The sequence below is a fragment of the Rhinopithecus bieti genome, unplaced genomic scaffold (genome assembly GCF_001698545.2).
Source record: "Rhinopithecus bieti isolate Rb0 unplaced genomic scaffold, ASM169854v2 scaffold_3875, whole genome shotgun sequence".
In the NCBI taxonomy this organism is placed as follows: Eukaryota; Metazoa; Chordata; class Mammalia; order Primates; family Cercopithecidae; genus Rhinopithecus; species Rhinopithecus bieti.
This window is the reverse complement of record NW_016804422.1, coordinates 1,024,374-1,047,803: the sequence shown is the minus strand read 5'-3', so window position 1 is coordinate 1,047,803 and position 23,430 is coordinate 1,024,374. Positions and strand designations below refer to the sequence as shown.

At 55.6% G+C, this 23,430-nt stretch overlaps 2 protein-coding genes across 6 annotated transcripts; both read right to left on the bottom strand.

Annotated features, from left to right (window-relative positions):
• Positions 1-536: 536 nt before the first annotated feature.
• Positions 537-13,331, bottom strand: CAMKV (CaM kinase like vesicle associated). Of its 5 annotated transcripts, none has more exons than XM_017868043.1 (12): positions 12,656-13,331; positions 4,847-4,955; positions 4,598-4,729; positions 4,344-4,418; positions 3,991-4,129; positions 3,731-3,851; positions 3,496-3,571; positions 3,269-3,405; positions 3,024-3,102; positions 2,727-2,814; positions 2,327-2,438; positions 537-2,233 (listed from the first exon to the last, which is right to left on the bottom strand). In XM_017868043.1, the coding sequence occupies exons 2-12, from the start codon at positions 4,939-4,941 to the stop codon at positions 1,875-1,877; spliced, it is 1,413 nt and encodes a 470-aa protein (XP_017723532.1). In that variant the 5' UTR covers positions 4,942-4,955; positions 12,656-13,331; the 3' UTR covers positions 537-1,874. The 5 variants fall into 5 exon arrangements, with proteins under 5 accessions (XP_017723532.1, XP_017723529.1, XP_017723528.1 ...); XM_017868041.1 differs by having other exon boundaries at positions 545-897; positions 1,863-2,438; XM_017868042.1 differs by lacking the exon at positions 12,656-13,331 and adding an exon at positions 8,365-8,810 and having other exon boundaries at positions 545-897; positions 1,863-2,438.
• Positions 13,332-16,134: 2,803 nt separating this feature from the next.
• On the bottom strand, positions 16,135-20,324 carry LOC108526970 (uncharacterized). The gene is made up of 2 exons (XM_017868028.1): positions 19,477-20,324; positions 16,135-19,087 (listed from the first exon to the last, which is right to left on the bottom strand). The coding sequence occupies exons 1-2, from the start codon at positions 20,123-20,125 to the stop codon at positions 16,176-16,178; spliced, it is 3,561 nt and encodes a 1,186-aa protein (XP_017723517.1). The 5' UTR covers positions 20,126-20,324; the 3' UTR covers positions 16,135-16,175.
• Between the last annotated feature and the right edge of the window lie 3,106 nt (positions 20,325-23,430).

The following is a 23,430-nucleotide window of genomic DNA, read 5'->3' as shown; positions in this document are numbered from 1 at the left end:
CTGCTCCAGCTGAAATAGACCCAGAGTGAGATTTCATTTGGGGCATATGTGGAAAGCACAGGTGTTCACAGGAAGAACGCAGAGCATTATAGAATCTTTGTGCATTGCTCACCCTACAACCTCTCCCCAGCTCAGAGAAGCTATCTTTGGCTAATAGCAGGGTCAGTCCTTGTGGTGGCTGGCCAAGGTAGATTCCAGCTCTATGCCTAAATCGAGAGTAAGGCTCCTCGGTCAACAGGAGTCAAAAACAGCAGCCCTTACTTGAGCTCTCAGCCCAGGGAGTATTCCTTGGTCCAAATGCAGCCCAAGACCCACTACTCACATGGATTTCTAGAGTCCAGAGGACCCCCACCACCACCACCATTGAGGAATACATTGTGGTGAGGATGATCTTCACTCTCAGCCCAAGAAATCCACAGGGCACTGTTCACTACTACTCCCAGCCACTACTTATGAACCTGCTCCCAGTCTCTCCCCTCCCCACTGCCTTCCAGGGGCTCCTCCCCAGTAGGACAGAGGAAGCAAAGGCGAGAGGGTGGCCAGAGGCTTTGCAGGGTGATGTTTATTTGCCAGGTTCAGCAGGCACACAGTTAACCCACCGACCTTCACACACCAGAGCAGACCCACAGGCATGCAGGGAGAAGGGCAGGACCACCAAGGAGTGCCAAGCAAGGGCGAGGACCAATGTGGCTGCCTGTCCAGGCTGTTATAGGGTCTGACAAAGGGCACCTGTCAGGAGCCTCCCTCAGGAAACTGGGGAGTTTAACTCTACTTCCTCATCCCAGCAACAGCAACTCAATGTGGCTCTGAGGCACCTGGGCCTCTGATAGAAGTGAGCTGTAGAAATAGAGGGAGTTCCTCCTCATTTCATTGTTGAACTCAGCAGAAAATCTGCCCCTGTAAAGGGCAAACCCCCAAATCAGATTATGGGGTATTGCCATGCAGCAAGCCCCCTAGGGTGGAGAGGACTTGTGGGCTGAGATTGTAGGGGGTGGGCATCTAAGAAGAGCAAGGAGATATCAGCTCTCCCTGTTTGGCCCAGGGTAAGGACCTAGTTAGGCTGGAACACTGGGTGCTGGGCTTGTACTCTGCCCTGCCAGGTCTCATTGCCACATCCTAATTGTTCCTCCTTTCCCTTAGAGGCTCATGAGGCTCAAGGTACAGGGCAGCCCACTGCAGCACTCGGGAGGGCAGGAAATAACACAAATAACAGGGTCTTAGGAGGGACAAATATGGAAGCTTCTGCCTTCCTACTCATTCTCTCCACTCCTGAGGACCCCCACAGCTAGAGAGCAGTGTCCCTAGCCATGTGCCCAGTCTGGACTTAAACATACTGCCCTACCTTTCTGCATCCTCTATACCAGCCTGTATCCGCTCCTAGAGCAGCCCACACACCACAGGCACACACCTTCATGTGCAGGAGCCTAAGACCGCTGACAGGGCCTCGCTGGAGGACCAGCTCTCAGGGCAAGGCCGCCCAAGTTTAGGGCCTGGGAGAGTGTGGGACCTGCAGGGCCTGCCTAGGGGAATGATGAGGCAAGAAGGGAAGGGGAAGGAGAGCAGGAGCCCCCTGAGTATCCCTAGAGCAGCATCCCACAAGGAACAGAAACTGGTGAAGCTAGCAAAAGACAGAAAAGCCACAAGGAATCCATGCAGGGGCTGGGGCCGGCCCTGCCACTGGCCTGCCCACCACTCACGCACATACACACAGGAGACGAGACTGCTCTCCCGTGACCCCTAAGTATGCCCTACTGGGATGTGGGGGCATGGGGGAGCGAGGGCATCATGCCAGTGACTCTATGTACAGTGAGAAGCCCCTCATCCACTCTCCCACCCTCCTGCCCATCCCCCGCCCCCCTCACCAGGCTGCCTACTCAGCTGGCCTCCTCCCTTTGAGACTCCTGGGCATAACCAGCAGCCTCTTCCCCTTTACTAGAGGGTGGAGCCTGGCCTGTGGTGCCCTCTGGGGCTGTGCTGTCCGGCTGGGCCATAGCCGGCTCAGGGGTGGCAGCTGCCTTGGTGGCCAGTGTGGCACTGCTTTGGATGGTGGGCACAGTGCTCTCTTCTGTGGCTGGTGTGGCTCTCCCATCAGTGGCTGGAGTAGCGCTCCTGTCAGTGGCTGGGGTGACACTCCCATCAGTGGCTGGAGTGATGCTTCCATCAGTGGCTGGGGTGACACTGCCATCAGTGGCTGGGGTGGCACTTCCATCTGTGGCTGGGGTGGCACTACGGTCTGCGGGGGCCACATTATCACTCTTTGCAGCATGAGCAGCATCACCCTCAGGGGCTGGGGTAGCTCCACTCGCAGCTGCAGCTGTGGCCCCACCTGCAGCCCCGGGAGTGGCAGTGTCTGTGGCTGAGGCCGACTGGGCTGCAGCCGTGCTGGACTGCTCTGGCGCCCGGAGCCGTTTCATGAGGGTGGTCACTCGGACAGCCTTCTGAAAGGAGCACAGTGGAGAAAGGCTAAGGGTGAAGCTTGGTGAATCCATTGCTTGCCAGTGACCAGACCAAACTCCTTCCATAGTACCCCCGGCCACCTCCATCCACCCCGGGCCAAGTACCCAGCTGCTCAGCACTCCTACTTAAGGTAATCACAGTGGCTACACCCACACCTGATGGCCTGAGAAAAGCTTGTGTGTGGCTGCAGGGGTGTGATGCAGGCAAGAAACTGAGTGCCAGAAGGAATACTTGGGATAGAGCCAAGAAGGGAGCTATCCAAGCCTTACCTTCCACTTGGCCCTGGCAAAGTTCTTTTCAATCTGGGCACAGACACCATCCTTGATGTTCTTATCAGAAGCAGCATTGCCAGAAATCCTGGAAAGGGCGCAAGTGTGTCTGGATCTAAGAGAATGAGCCTTTGTGGAGACTCTGCCCAGCCCTTCCATGTGGCATCCAGGGACCACGCAGAGCCTCTGGGCTGGCCTGAGCTCTAGGTGCCTGCATGCCTTCTAGGCCTCAAAGATGTGGCTGCTAGGTGTGGGGGGGACCCTGGCCTCTCCCACCCTCCCCTGGACCCTGCTCACCACTCATGGGAGATAGCCTCTTCTGCAGTGATCCGCTGGTCTTGCTCCACCTCCATCAGCCTTGTGACCAGGTCTTTGGCTGTGGACAAAACCAAGGAGGGGCTAGGCATGGGCACCCCATCTCAATGTCTAGAGGTGATAAATGGGCTGGGGGACAGAAGCAGAATACCACAGAGAAAGCTGAGAGCAGGACCCCCTCCCCACTCCCTTGCATTCTACCAAGTACTGGGCAGGCACCTCCTCACCTGCCTGCGAAATATCATCCCAATATGGAGAGTCAAACTCATAGTCACCAGCCAGGATCTTGCGGAAGAGATTCTTATCGTGGTTCTCATAATCATCTTCTTCCACCTCCTCATAGAAAGGTGGGTTGCCTGAAAGCCTGCATGGGGGAAGGGTCACACAGAAAGGCCACAGACACATGCCCCCACCCCATCTGACTGTAAGCCTGCTTGTCCATCTGTCCACTCACAGGATGTACATGATGACTCCAATGGCCCAGCAGTCCACAGGGCGTCCATATCGCTGCCGGCCTACCACCTCTGGGGCTACAAACACAGTGCCCATCTGCTGGTCAGTATCAGGCCTAGCCAGGTCCAGTACCATCCACACCAGCTTCCTGAGATGAGCACATTTTCCCCCTGCCCAGAGCAGCTCCCTGAAGGCTGCCCCCCATTCTCCCCCTGCCCTGCCCCACCCCTGCTTGCCCAGATACTCGGGGGTCCCACAGGGCTCCTTGATGAGGCCATTTTCTAGCTTAGCCAGATGGAAGTCACTGATGACAATCTTAGAGTTCTTCAGCCGGTTGTAGTAAACCAGGTTCTCCAGCTGTGGTGTGAGAATAGCATGTGGGTGAGCAGAAGACACCATGAGGACCTCGGAGGCTAGACCAAGGCCCCGAGGTTCTGCCCACCCCAGCACCAGCCCAGTTGCCAACTGGCCCCTTTGACTCTGGCTCTGACCTCACCTTGAGATTCCTGTGCACGATCTTGAGTGAGTGCAAATAGGCCACGGCCTCCAGGACCTGCCGTACCACGTTGCTCGTGTCTCGCTCCGAGTAGTAGCCCTGGTCCAGGATCCAGTCAAACACCTCCCTCCCCGTGGCCCTGAGGGACACCAGCCCCTGAGCCTGGTGTGGGCAGAATCGGGGGTAGGGCAGGAGCACTTGGGTGAGCTGCCTGCGCCAGGCAGCTGGCTGAGCAAGGCACAGGGACCTGGGACACCAAGGGTCCAGAAAGGGGGGTTTCCTTAGCTGCAGAGGGTGGGAGAGGTGAAAGCCCTGGGCACTGGGGAATCTTGGGACCCCAGACCCACACTCACAGCTCCAGGAAGATAAAGTACTCCTTGCGAGTCACAAACACATCCACCAGTTGTAGGATGTTGGGATGCTTCACCCTGGCAACAGGGAGGGGAGCCAGTAGTTAAGCCTGGATGAACCCCTGGGAGAGGCTGTAGTTGCCACAGTGGCCACAGCAGACTAATTGGCCAGAGGCTGGGACTGCCTGAGGCCACTTGCCCTCTAAGCCCTTCCCTGCTGCCTCCCACCCTGCCCCAATCCCAGGCCTCAAACTCACATCTTGAGGATGCCTATCTCGTTCTTGGCAGCTTTCCGCACCTTGCGGCCATCCCGCTTCTGGAACTTTTTGCAGGTGTGCAGCTTGCCTGTTGTCTTGTCCTTGGCCCGGAAGATTTCACAGAACTCCTCACTGCGGCCGACAGGCACCCACTCAGGCCTGGTCTTAGTGTCAGCTGCGCTCCGCTCCCACTTCCCTAGCCCTTGCCCACCACCCCACCCAGCCCTGCCTGACAGGCCCGGCACTCACGTCTTGATGACCTGTCCCAAATCATATCTGTCAGTCACCTCCGATGGCTGGTTATAGTTCTTCTTGTCGCCCAGAGTCACACACCCAAACGGCATTGCCGGGCTCTAACCTGCGGGCACGATGGGGTCTGGCTTAGCTGTACTACTCTCCACTTCCCCACAACATAGGGGCTGCTTTTGGGAGACCCCAATCTGGCTCAGGCCAAGCTAGGGGCAGAGACCATACCAGGAGGGGCTAGAGGATAGGCAGGCTCAGATCCTACCCGTGCTTTTCTGGCTAGACATCCAGCTACTCAGCTTGGCTGCCTGAACTACAACAGCCTACATAAGAAAAATGTATTAAACTGACATATAAGGGAATAGTTTTGTATTCTATACACTCAAAAAAAGGCTTATCAAACAGTTTATTTAAATTTCAGCTATTTTACAGATGAAGGGGGCTATAACCACCCACCCACCTGCTAATCATCTCTGAAGGTCTAGAGCTAACAAGTGTTAGCAGATATATGAAGAACGTCAGCACTGCTAGGAGAGGGCAACCTCCCCTTTGTAAAGCAGTTTGGTAAAACCACTAAAGTCAAACAAACATACCCTAGGAACCAGTAATTGCACTCCTAAATACGTGTCTACAGAAGTACACATATTCATGCATCAGGACAGTCATACAATGCTCAGAGTGGCCATATACATAATCGCCAAAAATTGAAAACAGACCAGATACCACCACCAACAAGATGTATTGTGGTAGAGTCACACAATGGAATATTATACAGCAATGGAAACAAAGGACTACAGCTATACCAACCACCTGGTGACTCTTACACAGCGTTAAATGCAAAAAGACACAAAAGAATACATATAGTATGAGTCTATCGATAGAGAGTTCAAACAGGCAGAAAAACCCGTACTGGGGATACGAACACAGCAGCAGAGCTATAAAGAAAAGCTAGGAAATAAGCAGAGTCAGATAATGGTCCCTTCTAAGAGAAAAGTAGGGGTTATGATTGAATCAGGACACATGGGGGGATTCTGGAAGACCTATTTCTTTTCTTCTCTTTTCTTTCTTGCTTTCTTTTTTTAGAGACAGGTCTCACTATGTTGCCCAGGCTGGAGTGCAGTGGCTATTCATGGGCACAAGCCCACTACTTACCAGCACAGGAGTTTTGACCTGCTTCGTTTCTGATCTTGGTTGCTTCACCCCTCCTTTAGGCAACCTGATGGTCTCCAGCTCCCAGGAAGTCACCATACTAATGCCAAACCTAGTGTAGACACCCAACTGGCATAGCACACTACAGCCCAGAGCTCCTGAACTCAAACGATCCTCCTACTGCAGCTGGGATTACCGGCACCAGCACCACACCCGGCTGTTCTGTCACCCAGGCTGGAATGCAGTGGCAAGATCACAGCTTACTGCAGCCTCAACCTCCTGGGCTCAAGCAATCCTCCCACCTCAGCCTCCTGAGTAGCTAGGACCGGACCCCAGGTGCGCACCACCACAACTGGCTAATTTTTAAATTTTTTTTGTAGAGACAGGATTTCATTATGTTGTCCAGGCTGTTCTCAAACTCTTGCGCTCAAGCAATCCTCCTGCCTCAGCTTCCCAAAGTGCTGGGATTACAGGCGTGAGCCACCACACCTGGCTTGGGTAAATTTTTTAAAGTTTACATACTGATATACACTCACAAACTCTTTTCTGGAAGAATGCTGAAGGAAATAAGAGTTCTCTCCTGGGCAAAGAATTGGATGTCAAAAGGGCAGACATATCTTCTGTTTATTAATTTTCTGTGTGAATTTTTACTATTTTACTGTAATGACTTTGATGAATTTAGTAAATACTGCACTCAGGCACAGTGCTTGGGTGATTCCTCATAGGGATAATCTGGGTGGAGGGGTAAGGTAAAGCTTTGGAGGCAGCATTAGGACTCAGAAGGGAAGGATTTGCCAGGAGGTATGTAGGTATACTGGTCAGGAAGAGCAAAACAAGCCTGCTCCTGGTCCCAGCTTTCAGCTCTGCATATGCATTCATGCCCACTGGGGCCCACAGGGGACCTTGGCTGTCATGTCAAGGTGCGAGGCCCCCAAACAGAACAGATACAGCTGGCTTAGTGAGCTCTAGGCACTCTTTCCACCTGGGGCACGGTGTCCCACAGGTCTGCAATCCTACCAATTACAGCCCAGTCCTCATCTGTGGTGGTGGGTGGGCTGACTCCAGTGTCTAAAGGAAAAGGCACTCATAGCCCATGCTCAAAGGTGGGGGTGGGGAGTTAGTGACTAGACCTTCACAGATCTGACGCCAGGGTGTGCCTCCATAATGCCTGGTCAGTGTGACACGGACTACAGCAAGTTCTGCACTGAGGCTGCACTGAAATTGCTCTGCCTCTGCTGACTATGCATGTTTTCCCTCCATGCCAATTAGCACTTGCTGTGTGCAGGGCCTGAGCTAGGGCCTGGGGGTACCTAGATATTCCCTGACCTGAAGGCACTCACAGCCTCAAGGTAGTGGAGAAGGGAGGAGGCAGCTTGGCAAGATGAACTCTGCCAGGCAAAGTCAAAGACCAGGATCCAAACAAAGCCCCATGGCCAACCCTGGCTGCTACTTGCTTCCTCCCAGGCAGAAGCCAGCCACTAGGCTGTGATTCCCAGGAGTCACAGCCCTGGAAATTCTCCCTCAGATTTGCCTTCAGCATTAGGGAACAAACTCTGTAATTCCTTAATCTGGGTTTCTTGGGCTCAGGGAATACAAATGCTTTTTTTTTTTTTTTTTTTTTTTGAGACAGAGTCTTGGCTCTGCGGCCCAGGATGGCGTGCAGAGGTGCGATCTCAGCTCACTGCAAGCTCCGCCTCCTGGGTTCATGCCATTCTCCTGCCTCAGCCTCCCAAGTAGCTGGAACTACAGGCGCCTGCCACCACGCCCAGCTATTTTTTTTGTATTTTTAGTAGAGACGGGGTTTCACCATGTTAGCCAGGATGGTCTTGATCTCCTGAACTCGTGATCCACCCGCCTCAGCCTCCCAAAGTGCTGGGACTACAGGCGTGAGCCACCGCGCCCGGCCACAAATGCATTTCATCAGCGTCATTCCAGACAGGGTTTAAGCCGTCTTGTGAGGCACAGCAGAGGCAAAGGAGAGGCTTTGAAGATCGTCACTGACTGCATGTCTGCCACCATGGCCACAACACTGCATCTCCTCCACTGGGGAGAAGCATGTGGCCAGAATCTCATCCTCACAGCTGAGAGCAGAGGCATAGCCAGTTACCATTGCCGGCCACACATTTTCATACAACATCTGCGGGAGGGGGCCTGCAACAGTCCTCTCAGTCTAAGGGCCATGTACTGGGCAGGAGGGTGGTACCTTAGACTGCAGTCTCCCAAGAGGGCTGGAAGGGACCTGTGCCCCAGCTCTGTTGCTTTGCTTACACCATTCCCTCTGGCAAGAGTGCCCTTCCCCCAAAAGCCTCCCGTCAGATTCCTATTTGTCACGGCAGAGTTATTTATAACACTAAAAAAAATTTAGCAACTACCTAAATGTCCAACAACAGGTGACTCGCCAGCTCAACTGTGTCCACTCAATGGTAGGAAGTGTGGGCACTGGCAAGAGCTCTGCCCACCTTGGCTTTCCTGTGGAGCAGCTGCCACATGAGCAAGGTGCTGAGAGCAGAACTGAATCTCTTCTTTCATTGTGATTGCTGACATTATAAGGTGGTTTGTGCAACACATTGTCCAAAACAATCCTGATGCTCCAAGGCCAGACTCAAATGGTTCTTTTCTGAGATACCTTCCACAACCTCCATGCCCCACCCCCCACCCCACTCCAACAGCTCCCGGCTCTACCAGTGTGGCGTGGGCGGGAGGTTTTGTGCATGCCTGTCCCTGATCCTGGCCCCAGCTTTCAGCTCTGCATATGCATTCATGCCCACTGGGGCCCAGGGCTGGTCATGGGGTTCTATCTCTACCACAGAAAGCTGGGCCTCCATCCCATAATGTCAGCCTGGAGCCATGTCCTGCAGCCTCAAGGCTGAGATGGGAACAGATCTGTCTCCCCTGCCCCCTACTATGGCTGCCCAAATTTCAGCCAGTCACCAGCCAGTCACTCCTCCTCCTCCTCCTCCTCCTCCTCTTCCTCCTCCCCTCCTCCTCCTCCTCACACGTCGAACTATACTGGCTTATACTGGCTTGGGGCCCCGGACTTGGCCCTAGGGCAAAGAGAGGAGAAAGAGGGGCCTGGCTTTCAATTAGCACCCTGGTTCCCTCTGCCCACCCCCACTCCACCATCTGCTATCCACTGTTGCTCCCTGGGAGGCTTCCGGTGTGTGCACCAAGCCCTGGGCACCTGCTTGCAACAAAGGAGACCTGGGAGGAACAATCAAGGGACAGCTCTCAGAAAGGGAGGAGGCCAGGTGGAAGGGGTTTGCATTTCTCACCCCCATGGCCCAGACCCAACACCCAACAATGGAGAGCTCTCCTCTCAGCAACACAGGACCTGAGCTCTTCCTCAGGTACACTTAGGCCATGGAAGGGCACGGGAGCCCGACAACAGTCATTTCCCTAGAGACATGGCTCCCTCCACTCTCTGCAGAGGAACTGAACAGTATGCACTGCGGGCTGCCCAAAGGGAGCTTGTGGGGAGTGCAGGCCCTGGTGCTGCCATTGCCCTCCAGCTGGCTCTCAGGGAGCCTGAGAGCCAAGCACTCCCCAGTTACAGCCTGCTCCTAGGGTCCGATCACTGGGCTCAGGGAATTGAGCCTCCAGCAATCCTGAGGGGTCCTCTGTTGCTGCCCTGGTGATAAATGGTCCCCCAAGGACTCTACTGAATCTTTAGATAAGTCTGACCCAGGGAAAGCCCGAACAAAACAAAGGCCAAGAGGTCCAGAGGCCCCACATTGGGGTCCTGTCCCCTCCTCCACTGAGATCATCCTGGTTCAGGCCCTACCTGTCATAGACATAAACAGAGTTTCCTGCTACCTTGGTCCCCTGCCATGTGGGACTCCAGAGTTTGCAGTAAATCTAGGGAGGCCAGGAGAGGCCCAAGAGGCCTCCAGCTGCCTCCCAACAACTGTAGGCAGCACCTCCCAATTTAGTGGTAGCTGTGAACACCAGCCTGCAGGCACCCCACTCCTCTCTGCTGCTCTACTCTCTCAAGGACTGGGGCTGGGTTTCCTGCTGCAATGAACATGCTGAAGCCCAAGCCCTGCCTAACTCACAGCTGAGGTGTCACCCACAGGAATAGGGGAGCTGAAGACCTCACTCAAGGTCTATTAGGAACAAGGGCCAAGCTTATAGACCACCATCCAATTGCTTCAGGGGACTGGTCAAGGGGCTGCCCTGACTGAGCCTCAGGCTCCAGCTAAATCATGGTAGAAGTTCCTACAGCTGAATTTTGCCCATCTAATGAAGGAGTATTGTGGGGAGATCTCTCCAATCCTGGGGGTGGGCATGCAGTCCAGTGCTACGTCCTCAAAGTTTGGCTCTCAACATGCAGGCAAAGCCAAAGGTCAGCTGTCTCCTCCCAAGCACTTGGGGTCCAAATCTCTGAACCCCTGAAGGAGAATCCACTGGAGGCTCTGCTTCCCTGTGGGTGGAGGAGGGGAAATGCAGAGGAAGGCACTAGAGTAAAGGGTTGCTATGGTGATGGAAGTTTTAAAACAAGGGGAGGGGGAGGGGAGATGTGTTGGTTAGGTCCCTTCTTCAAGAATTTCCTGAGACTTTAGCCTGGCTCCTTCTTCAAGGTTCTGTGACCCAGGTCCCCATCAATAAAGAAGAGGTGGGGAGATTGAGAGAATTTAGAAAAAAGAGAATGGGGCAGAGACACAGACAAAGACAGAACCTGTGATGGAAGAGGAGCAAGGAGATGACAAAGTAAAAGGGACACAGGCACAAAGGGCAGGAAAGGGGAGGTGGACTGGAGTTCTGAAGGGGGCAGATGTGTGCCCAGCAGAGCCCTAAGGCCTCCATGGTGATGTGCTCTAAATTCCTGGGCCAGGAACTATCCATGGTACCTGGACCTTCGAGCTTGCACCCTCTGTATCCCCCAAACATACACTGAACTTGGCGTAGGAGGCACAGCCAAAAGGAGGCCAGCTCCTTGGAGCGTCTTGGTGGGGAAGAGGCCAGCTGCTACAGCCCCCCAGTCAGGACAGTTCCCAGCCCATCTCTCTGCCATCACGGCAGCTTAGGTAAAGCAGGTCCAACATGTTGAAGGCAGACGCATAGGGGGATGGAAATGAGGCTTGGATGCCTGGTTGCTTCCCTTTATAGTCCCTCTTCTCAGTTGGCCCAGCTGTACCTAGACCCTCCCAGCCAACCCCTCCCCCATCTGCTATCCTCTCCAGGCTTTGGGTCCCCAGAGCCCCTCTTACAGCTCTTCTTAATCCCCTCTCACCACCCCCAACAGCAGATCCTGCCATGAGTGCCAGAAACGGCACCACAAGCAACCCAGAAACAGAATAACTGCACAGCCCTTCCCCTCCCCATGCCTCAGTTTCCCCAAATAGAAACCATGGAATCTGGCCTTTTCCCAGAGCAGAGGACGGCTTGCTTGCCACTGCTTGCTTGTCTGTGAATGGTGGCCAGGGCATGGGGCTGGAGAGTAAGGCCATCAGAGATATGTGAACAGCCAGCCTAGGAGGGACACCTGAAGGGTGCGCACCAAATGCTGTATTAGAAAAGGGAGACCCTTGCCCCACCCTGGAAACCAACCTGACCCTGAGGGGAGTGGAGACACCAGTTTCCCAGTTGAGGAAACTGAGGCTCAGAAGTCGCTGGAGCTGCCAGGAATCAACTCTGAGGGTGGGGGAGGGCACCAGGTCTCTGAAGGTAGTCCTGGGGGCTCAAAGCCTGGACTTGGGGGTAAGGGGAGTACAGCACAGGGACTGGACTACCGCAGACTCTGAGCTTTTAGTGTGGGACAGAGGGCCCTGATCCTTAGGAAGGAACCTGGTGGAGCAGGCTCTGCCTGGGAGGTGCGGACAAAAGCAATTTGGCAGAGCTATGCGGGGAGGGGGCTGGGGCTCAAGAGCCCAGGGTCTCTGCCAGACAGTACAAGCTGGGGAAGGCAGAAGCTCACGCTGTCACTATCCCAGCCACCTCCTGCCAGGGGCCCTGCTCCCCACCGTGGTGCCACCCTGACCCCCTTCCCAAGTGCTGCTGGCTCGCCCCCGCTGGCACAGCAACACACATGCGGAAAGCACACGTGTGAGCACCAAGCCCCGCACCTCCCAGCAGGAACATGTGCGCCCCCACCCCCACCGTGCACGTGGGTCCATGCACTGGACCCCGGCTAGCCCCAGGTGAAGGCTTAGAAGCTGAATTTTGGCTGGGGGGGCTGCTGGTCCCCAGGGGCTTGGAGCTTCCTCCCCCACTCCGCGGCAGCCCCGCCCAGCCCCCTCCGGGTTGTCGCCCATAAAGAACTCTCCGTTGTCATGGAAATTAGTGACTGCTAAGCGGGAGGGAAGGGGCCCGGGGACAGTTGGGAGGGGCTGGAGGCGGCTCTGGGAACGGGGAGGGACGGCTCAGCTCTCGGCCCCTGTCCTCACGGGGGACCACGAATCTTCGAGGGTTAATCTTTTCATAATTCCGAGTCGCAGAGGCTTCCCCTAGGACCCCCAAGCCGTCCAAGGTAATGGGGAACTTTAGCCCGACCCCGCATTCCGTCCCCCAAATCTGCAAAGCCCGCGCGCTCTGACCCCGCCAGGACCTCGAGCCCTCGCTGCGCCCCCGCGCACTCTGCATCCCGAACCTCGAGCCAGGGAACCAATCCCCCAAGGCCCCACAACGTGAGTTCGGGAAGCGCCCCCAGCCCGGCCCGCTCCGCACCTGCAGCGCCGGTTGGTCACAGGGAGGAAGCGATCGCGGGCTCAGCGGGGCGCCGAGGGCTCCGGGGACGGCGGGTAGAATCCGCTCCGAGCACGCGGGGCAGACGCGGCCCCAGATGCAGCCGCTTCGGCTAGCGAACCTCCAGCATCGCCAGCCGCTTGCCGGCACCGGATTCGCACCCCGGGCCGGGGGCGGGCTGGGGGCGGGGCCTCCCAACCGGCCCCGCCCCGACCCTGGCGGAGCCTTAAGGGCAGAATCCCACTGGAGAAGAGGCGCGCGCGGGATGGCAGCGGTGGTGGTGAGCACTGGCCTGCTTAGCCCTGGCCAAGGTTCTCAACGGCTCCCTTAGGCCCTCAGCCTAGGGTCGGAGGGGGCTTCGTATGCCCAATGTAAGGGGTGGGGAGTGGAGAGTTGGGGGAAAGCCTGAGTCCTGAAGCTGCATAGGATCGCTTGCCAGCCATTAGTCTCTAGGGAACTGGGGCTTTGGCCAGCTCCCCGAACCCGACCCAAAAGGCAGGACCAACTTAGAAAAACCAGATGGGCAGTCGGGCTAGGGCAGGCTCCCCTACAGACTGGCATCCCCTAGCTAGGAGCAGTTAATACACAGAGGTGTCTGTTTGCAGGTAGTCAGTGTGAAAACAGTGAGTGCCCTAGACTCTGGAAGCAAAATCTCCTATCCCACCCCACCCCCAACTCCTGCAAGGCCAGTCTTTCCCAACCATAAGTCCCAGCAAGGGTGACTGGCACAGTCAGCCCCCTCCTGTGTGGCACCAAATTTCCCAAACTATAAAAGTCACCTGTGACATGATGTGGCCTCTGCTTTCTTTTCAGTCTAATCACTCTCAAACACTTCATGACTAGCATCACTCTAGGTGGCCTGGCCTGGGATATGGGGACACAGGAGAACTGTGGCACCAAGGTATCTCACCTGGCCTGGGTGCTAATCAGAGGGAGGAGGCTCAGAACCACCAGGAGGATGCTTTGAAGGAAGTCCTTGGCCATTTCTCTGTCCCTTGTCAGTGAGGCTCATGGACCCAAAGCCTTACCCACACCCCTCACGAGCCCTGAGGACCATCCTAAGGCCAGTATCTGAAAGCCAGACTCAGGCCTCTCAGTGTCTGGAGCTGGGCTTTATCCCACCCCACTCCTCCCAGCAAGCCTCCTGACCCTGCTGTGGGAGAGGGAGTTGGGGTCATCCCCAAACCCTCAGCCATCTTGAGGCTCCCCTGCATGGCCACCCATGGCCGATGACAGGAGGGACTGTCCAAGTCCAGAAGCTGGGGCTGGGGCTCAGACTGGAAGGCTAGCTTAGGAAATGACTGCCTCAAACAAGGTTCCTCAAAATTTTCCTCCAGAGGGGGTACTGAGCCCTTCACATTCCTCCCTGGCTTGGGGTTACCTCCTCTGGGCCAGGCTGGTGCCACTTCTGGGGTCCCTGGGTTCTGAGTGGTCTCGGGTTATGGGATCCACCCCACCACTGGGTAGGAATCTCCTGGCAGGCTGGGTATCTGCAAGGCAGAACCCGTTTCTCGTATCAGTATGCTCGGTTGATGTCTGCAGAGTGAATGAATGGCCTGGCACTGAGTCCTTCCTGCCATCTGCCCGCTATTCTTGAAACAATGGGTCTCTGAGTTTTATGGTGTAGCCAAGCTGTGGCTTGCTGACCCCACACATGCCACACACATGTTTTCTGTCTTTCCTGAGGGTCATGGCTATCCAGGCATGGGGTCAAGGAGAAGCTGGAATGGGGATGTTTAGGCAGGGGAAGGGGTGGCTTCTTAGCGCCCTGCCTGCTGCTGGCAGTACTCCACCTCCTCTTGGTCCTAAGCACGCTCTGTGCATGTGGGTGAGAGCACGTGGCAGGGTGTGTGTGCACACGTGTACGTGTGTGTATGCTGTCTTTTGCCGAGGGAGATGCAACAGCATAGTGTATGCAATGGTGCCCAGGGGCACGTGTGTCTGCATTCTTTGTGCACCCAGGCATGCTTGCTGGCACGTGTGTGTGGACTCTAGCTGGTTCCTGGAGTTGTCAGTCCCTTTCCTGCCTGACACAAGTCTCAAGATTGTGGAGACTGAATCAGGCTTTGAGAGCCGGACATGGGAAGGGGGCTGGACGATGTCCAGGGGCGGGCAGGGTCTGTGCTGATCCTACATCATTGGCTCTTTTCAGGCTCCCCACCAGAGCAGCCCCTTGATCTCTGGTGTATGTGAAGATAGACAAGTCTTTGCCATTTGTGGAGGGCAATCTGAAGACAAGAACCCAAGGCTAGGATTGAGCCATGGCTTATCCCTCAGCCCCCAGACAGGAAGGCACAGGCAGGGTAGGACCGGCTTCAATGTTTTGGCTTCACCTCCAGCTGCCTTTCAGACAGGAGATAGTAACACCAGCTGAATGCCATCCTCTTAGCTCTTCCAGGGCAGGGACTGGACCAATGCTGAGCTTTGTTCTTACTTCCACTATTCAAAGCCAGATGGGGTCAGGGGACATGATTTCTTACCACTCCACTGGCCAGAGGGATGGCAGGAGGTCCTTTAGCACAGAGGAGAGTTTGGAACAAGAGCAGAGGCAATTGAGATTGGCATTGCCTAGTAGCCTTTATGAGGATACTCCTAAGGAGGCCTGTTCCCTGAAGACAGGGGCTGCCTGGGTTGGGAGGCTGAGGAGGAGAAGAGGGCCCAAGTTCATAGTTCTGGCTCCCACCAAAGCTAGAAAGTCAGAGTGGCATAATAAGGTGTGAGTCTCAGTATCCACAGAACTTCATCCCCCAGCTCAGGTTGGGCCTCCTACCCAGGATCCAGGACTTATCTGCGCCCCCAACTCCTTGCCCTAGGGTACCAAAGGCCAGCATTCCCATGCCCTTAGATTCTGGCTGGCTGATAGAAGCCCCTGCTAACCCAGCATAGAGCTCCAGCAAAGGTTCAGACTGTAGGAGGTACCTAGATTACCAGTGCAGCTCTCCCAGGAAGCCCAAACTCTGACAGAACCCCCCCCACCCCAGGCCCCCAGCCATCTTTGAAACTGCCTGACTGTTGTCCATGTTGCTTGGCTTCAGCCCCTAGAAGAGGGCCCACAATGGGGAAGGCAAGCAGGCTTTTCCTCTGGAGCCAGGGGAGGGGGCTACCCCCCCCGCCCCCCACCCTGTGACTCACTCCAGGCTGTGTGGGTTATTACATTATGTTTGAAATTGCCATGGCAACAAGCTGGCAATCAAGGGTAATTGCACTTGTCGTCAGGGCAACGGGGCAAAACCCACAGCAGCCACTCTCTGTGGTTGCCCTTGGGGTACAGTAAAGGTCAGGCCAAATCAGAGCCAATGCCAGTTAAGGGGCTCCGGGGCTGTCTAGAAAGGGTAGGTTGCCAGAGCCCATGGAGTTCCAGAGTGCAGAAGCAGAGCATGCCTTGGGAGAGCCGGGGCCCCCATCCATGACCCCATGCCTGGACTCCTGCTTTTCCCACACCACCGTGTGGCTGAAACATGCCATGGCGCTTAAAGCAAGCAGAACCAGAACTTTTATGTGCTCACAGCTGGTACTTATAGATAGCCCATGGGCCCTCTTCCTCATACTCCTGGCGGCTGAGCCACAGGTTCTGGAAGGAGCTCCGGGATGCCATGATGGAGCCCCCAAGCCAGGCAGCAACCGCACGGTGGGGAGAACCCAGCACAGCGGCACCAGGGCCCAGCTCCTGTCTCAGGCGCTCGGGGAAGCCACTCACAAGGGTGCTGCCACCGTCCAGTACCACATTGGCCAGTAGCTGCTCCTGCTGCTTGGCCTCCAACCGGCTGATGCTTAGGAGGGCCAGCTGTGGGAGGCCCGGCTGGTTGAGACCTATCAGATTGGGTTGGAAGAGGGCCTCGGGGCAGCAGAAGCGCTCAGACCCCAGCGTGATAACCTGCTTGTCTGGAAGCACAAAGTTCACCTGGGCCTGCACCTGGGTGCGGGCCCTCTCAGCTGCCACATCCATGGCCACATAGCAGCAGGCCTCTTTCATCTGGTTGATCAGTCCTACCTGGGGCAGTGAGTGGCCACTTCTCTGCAGCAGCTGGGCCAAGTAGTCAGTAAGGTCAGCACCAGCCACATCCAGCCGGTAGGTGTCAAGTGGGGCCAGATCCCCAGTAAGGATGGGTGCCACGTAGGAGGTACCATGGCCACTGCCCAGCACCAACCCAGTGGTACGTCCATAAGCATAGAGTGCCAGCAGGGCCTGATGCACTGTCTGCATGGCTGGGACATGGAAATGCTCAAAGAGTATTTCAGCCACCTTTTCTCGGTTGGTGTGTGGTGAGATGGGTGAGTCGGCTATGAGCACAGCCAGCTTCTCGGGCTGCACACCCAGCCTGCAATAGAACAGGTGTTGCCACAGCACCTCTAGTGCATCCCAGTCATAGACCACACCTCGGTTCAGCACTGAATAGAATCCCTCTTGGTTTTCAGGCACTGCATACCGTGGCTGGCCCTGGGCTGGGTGCCGCAGCAGCTGAACTCGTGAGGGTACGACACTGAGGACATGGTCCTCTCCAGCCAGTCCACATTTGGTGAATCCTGTGCCTGTATCAATCACCACGGCCGCCATGTCCTCGAAGGGTCCCAGTGAGTGGCAGCAGAGCACTGGTGACCGAACTGGCAGAGCATCCGTGGTGGACACCAGTTCATAGCAGGCCCCGCAGGGCAGGCCAAGGTGTGCAACCACTGATAAGCGTGTAAGATCCTCAGCTGTCAGCTTGAATGGGGCACTCTGGGGCTCAGTGGCCACCATGGCCATGGGCAAGACCTTGCGTCCAGTGCCAGGTGTGGTAAATGTGATCAAGGGAAGCTGCTCCTCCTGGGCCCCAGGGGAGTTGCCAGGTTGCTGCTGATGCATGATGGAGTGCTGAGTATTACTGATGCCAACCTTGTCTCTACTTATATAGATACAGGTCTCCTCAGGGGTCAGGGGCACCTGAAATATCCCTACATGAGTAAGCAGGCCTAAGGGCTCATCTTCCTGGGTGGAGACCTGGCCAGGTTCTCCAGGGTTGGGAGACCATCTTGAAAGAGTGGGCTTTTTGGTGATGGGGGGTTCTTTAGATAAAGAGGGATTCCTAGCAAGGGGTGTCTGCCCAGTGAGAGGGGGTTGATCAGTAAGAGGGTGCTCAGGTAGGGGTGTCTGTCTAGCAAGGAGGATCTTCCCAGTGAGAGTCTGTCCAGCATCTTTGGCCTGAGAGTTATCAGGGTGAGCAGGAATGACCTCTTTGTGGCTGCTTATGTCTTCCTGGAGGAGGGATCTGGGCACTTCTTGGGTACTGGCTGGTGCAGCAGTCTCTGAGTTAATCCACTGCAGTTTCTTGGTCTGGACTACGGAGGCATCTGGCATCCTAGAGGGTGCCATGGAAGGGTCCAGCATCCAGATGTTATGACTAGGTTCATTTTTTTCACCATCAGGCTTGGACCAGCTAGTATTAGGGACATGGCTCAGTATCCTCTCATCAAATTGGAGGGGCATCCCCAGTGGAACAGGCCCAGTGAGCATCCCAACCCTGATGGGTGTCTCAGTACCAGGGGAGTCCCATGACTCCAGACTGAGCCTGGCCTCCTTGGGAATCAGGGCCACCTCTCGGAGGCTGGAGGGCACTGGGCTGGACAGCATGGGTGTGATAGACCGAAAGCTGGAGTGATTGCTGTCAGGAGACAGGATGGGTTTGGCCAATAGCTGGGTGGACAGCATATTTTCAGGGACATAGATGGATGGGTGGCTGGGCATGAGGCCCACAAGCACTGCCCGTGAGCCCACAGGGTCATGACACAGCAGCCCCATCCTGGTGCTGCCTGTGGCCATATCAAATACCAGCACACGGTCTTCCACAGCTTCCTGAAGCTGGCAGGTTGGGGCACTGGAGAGGGGGATCTGCATGGCTTCCTTGGGAGACTGGAACGGGGACTGCTTGTGGCAGGTTACTTCGTAGGCAGACAGTGGCACATTAGAGTTGGTATTGTCACAGACATTGGGGGACTGCTTCTGTGGCTGAGAGCTACAGATCTCCTGGCTACTCCTCTGGGACTTGGAGATAACTGGGTGCTCTGGGCCTGGCATTGGGCTGCCTGGCCTGGAGGTAGAGACTGGAAGTTTCTTCATGGGGTTCTCAGCCTCCTCGGTTGGCACCTTCCTTCTGGTAACCTCGTCCTCCTGGGCATGGTCTGGGCGCTCTTCTAGACTAGGCACTGGGGTGGGAGGCTCCTCTTTAGAGTGGAGTTTCACTTTGTCCTGGCAAGATGCGACCATTTTGGAAGACTCCAAGACAGTTGACCACTGATTGCCACACTTCCTGAGAAAGAGGTCTTGAGATGGGCCCTTGGTGACTGCAGTGGTGTCAGTCAGGTGGTCAATGGTATGGGTATCAGTTTCAACTGCAGTGGGGATTGGGGTCACATCCAGAGCTGGAGTCGTAGCCCAAGCTGGAATTGGAGGAATCAGTGACAGAAAAGAAGGTATAAGGCCGGGCATGGTGGCTCATGCCTGTAATAATCCCAACACTTCAGGAGGCCAAGGCAGGTGGATCACCTGAGGTCAGGAGTTTGAGACCAGCCTGACCAACATGGAGAAACCTAGTCTCTACTAAAAATACAAAAATTAGCTGGGTGTGGTGGGGTGCACCTGTACTCCCAGCTACTTGGGAGGCTGAGGCAGGAGAATCGCTTGAACCCAGGAGGTGGAGGTTGCAGTGAGCTTGAGATTGCGCCATTGTACTCCAGCCTGGGCAACAAAAGCAAAACTCCGTCTCAAAGAAAAAGAAAAAAGAAAAAAGAAAGTGTAACTAGGGCAGCAGTCTGAGCTGGACACTTACCCTGGTCCTGATCTTGGGCTAGATCCTGAGCTGGAGCCAGAAGAGCACCTTGGGCTTCGGGAGCACCATTCTCTCCTGGGAGGAAGAAGGGTAGCCACCAACTCTTCCTGCTGCCCAAGGAGGCTATCTGGTCGGACCTGCAGAGGCCTTTGCCCCAGCCTACCAGGACCTTAGCTGGAGGCTTGCCTTCCCCCAAATTCTGCACCTGAAGCTGAAGTCGGCAGGGTCCACGCTGGGCTATGTCACTAGTGCTGTCACTGTGCGTGCACACTGGTAAGGTCAGGGTCACATCCTCCATGATGAGATGTTGTTGGGCTCCCACGATGGGGCTTGAAGATACCCTAGTGGAGGAGAGCCTCGGGGCATCCTGGGAGGCCTGTTCACAGCAGCACCGGGAGCTAACCAGAGGAGGATCCTGGAGTAGCTGGCAAATGGGCTCAGGGATGCAGGCCTGGGAGGCTGGGCCACAGGCGCCATCAGTGATGGTCTCGGTAGACAATGACAACCCCTGCTTGAAGTATAGGGATTCTGAGCTTATCCATGGTCCCTGAGACCCTCTGAGGCCACTCCCCAGCTGCTGGCTGCTGACTGAGGGGTGGTCCTGGGGACCCGATGGATCAGGGCCCCCCACCTTCTTGGTGGCTTCCATAGTCCTCCTGCTCCATGCCCTAGGTGCCCTGCCCCCACTCCATTGCCATTGTGACCTTACACATCACAGCCCCCTGGGGATTGACTTGAAGATTCTGAGCAGAGGACCCACCCCCACCCTTGCTGCTCCCATCCCTAACCCTGCAGGGTACTGGTCCTGGGCTTTAGGGACATGTGGCTCTGAGGAGGGGGTTACATCACAGTGATCTGGGGATGACAGAGTGTAAGAAACCAGGGGCCCCATGCTCCTGAAGAAGGGAGGCCTGCCCAGGGAACCTTAGGAGGCAGGGGGCCAGGGGACACCAGTGAAGTCAGCCAGCTGCAGGCCAGCCTCCCCCATCGTTCCCAGCCAGGTGCACATTCTGCCCAGGCTAGTCTCACAGTGAGGACAGCCAGGATAAGGCCAGAGGAAAAAGGGAGGCAGGGGAGACTGTTAGGAAGCTCCTGGCAGAGGTCCTTTGGATGAGGGGCAAAGTCCCTTCACCACTCAGTCCTGGGAGGCAGAAGCGGGTGAGGGGCCCATGCTCAGTCCCAAGCTCCCCTCCCTATGTTCCCCGGCTCCCGCTCCAGGGACAGCAGCTCCTTGGCAGTCTCTGCTGCTCCAGATGGTTCTCCTCTGCCTGCGCTTCACAGAGCCCCCTCCCCAGAGCCACATGTCCCTAAAACCCAGGACTAGTATCCTGCAGGGGTAGGGATGGGGCTGGTAGGGGTGGGGGTGGGGCCTCTGCTCAGAATCCTCAAGTCAGAATGTTCTGGCTCTTGTCACATTGTGTCAGCTTCATCTTGGCCACAATGGGGGTAGAGCTCTGGGCACAGGGCTGGGCCACAGCAGCCACAGGGCCAGCCAAGTGGCAGTTACAGGATGGTAAGACCACAGTGGTCCCAGGGCTAGCTCCACAGTGGGGACATAGTGGGTGGAGGACTGAGTACACAGTGGGCACAGAGCTGCATATACAGCAAGGACAAGTCAGACAAAGAATTGGACAAGGGGATGCATAGGAAATATAAGCCACAAGATAAGGTGGGCAATTCCACCCTCCATTTCTTAAATAGAGGGGAAGAAAAGGGCAGGGAGGAGTGGAACCTGCCTGGAGCAGCAGCCTAGGTTCAGAGCTGCCCCATAGCCACAAGGACAGGCCTAGGCAACAGTTTGAAGAGCTGCACATTGCCACGGGTCCAGGTCTGGAAGTTCTAACCTGTGGTAGGGTCAGGCCCTCCTCCCTCCCACCAGCTCTGAGCTCTGGGCCTTCTCCCTCTCTCTGGCAAGGCTGTGTTCTTTCAGGCCTCAATCTTTCCACCCAGGAAACAGGTCTGTAGACAATATAACCGTAGGTTTGTTCTCTGAAACTGTTTTCACAGAGGTTAAAAATAGTGTTTACAGTTGGCTGTGGGGTGTAAGGCTGTGTGACCAGGGACCAAAGTTAACACAACAGTGCTGCATCTGCAGCTTGCTAACTTGGCACTGGGCACAGCCAGGCTTTGCCACATCTCAGGACCCCTGGGCTCCCACCCCCCTTCCCTTGATGCTGCCTTTGGTTAAGAATGGGGACAGGGGCCGGGCGCGGTGGCTCAAGCCTGTAATCCCAGCACTTTGGGAGGCCGAGACGGGCGGATCACGAGGTCAGGAGATCGAGACTATCCTGGCTAACATGGTGAAACCCCGTCTCTACTAAAAAATACAAAAAACTAGCCAGGCGAGGTGGCGGGCGCCTGTAGTCTCAGCTACTCGGGAGGCCGAGGCAGGAGAATGGCGTAAACCCGGGAGGCAGAGCTTGCAGTGAGCTGAGATCTGGCCACTGCACTCCAGCAGCCCGGGAGACAGAGCGAGACTCCGTCTCAAAAAAAAAAAAAAAAAAGAATGGGGACAGGGCCAGGTGTGGTGGCTCACGTCTGCAATCCCAATACTTTGGGAGGCCAAGACAGGAGGATTGCTTGAGCCCAGGAGTTTGAGACCAGCCTGGGCAACAAAGCGAGACCCAGTCTCTAGAAACACAATTTTTTTTTTGAAACGGAGTCTCCCTCTGTTGCCCAGCCTAGAGTGCAATGGCACGATCTCAGCTCACTGCAACCTCCGCCGCCCAGGTTCAAGTGATTCTCCTGTCCCAGCCTCCCAAGTAGCTGGGATTATAGGCACCCGCCACCACGCCCCGCTAATTTTTGTATTTTTAGTAGAGATGGGTTTCACCATGTTGGCCAGGCTGGTCTTGAACTCCTGACCTCAGGTGATCCCTCCGCCTCGGCCTCCCAAAGTGCTAGGATTAAAAATAATTTCTTAAAAAAGTTAAAAAGGCTGGGCGCGGTGGCTGAAGCCTGTAATCCCAGCACTTTGGGAGGCAGAGACGGGCAGATAATGAGGTCAGATCGAGACCATCCTGGCTAACATGGTGAAACCCCATCTCTACTAAAAAAATACAAAAAACTAGCCGGGCGAGGTGGTGGGCGCCTGTAGTCCCAGCTACTCGGGAGGCTGAGGCAGGAGAATGGCGTGAACCCGGGAGGCGGAGCTTGCAGTGAGCTGAGATCTGGCCACTGTGCTCCAGCCTGGGTGACAGAGCGAGACTCCGTCTCAAAAAAAAAAAAAGTTAAAAAAAGAATGGAAACCGATAGCTCTGCACACCAAGGGGGAGCTGCTCATCTTCATGCGAACGTCTGAAGCCCAAGGGTCTGCCTGTGCATATGTGTGCCTACATTCATGTACACACATACTTGCTGACCACCATTAACATCATTAATCTTTGGCTTGAGCAAGTTAGTTTTCTGTTTACAATAGAGATGCTAGTAACAGCCTCTAGTGCCTGTGCAACACTTTAGCTGAACTGTGCCTGGAAGGGTTGGAGAGGCATGGAGAGAGGTCCTGAGAGCCCCTGGCCTGTCTCACCACTAAGCCATCCTCCACCTCCTGCAGAGGTGGGGCATAATCCTCCTCCTTTCCAGAACTGTGGTCCTTTGTAAACAACTGGCCTGAAGTCTCCTGGGGGAAGGGAGCAGAACTGGCTGAAGTGTCTAGCCCATGAAAGAAGGAAGCAGCCAGGATAGAGAAGTCCCTTTTTTTTTTTTTTTTTTTTTTTTTTTTTTTTTTTTTTTTGAGACGGAGTCTCGCTCTGCCGCCCAGGCTGGAGTGCAGTGGCCGGATCTCAGCTCACTGCAAGCTCCGCCTCCTGGGTTCACGCCATTCTCCTGCCTCAGCCTCCCACGTAGCTGGGACTACAGGCGCCCGCCACATCGCCCGGCTAGTTTTTTGTATTTTTTAGTAGAGACGGGGTTTCACCGTGTTAGCCAGGATGGACTCGATCTCCTGACCTCGTG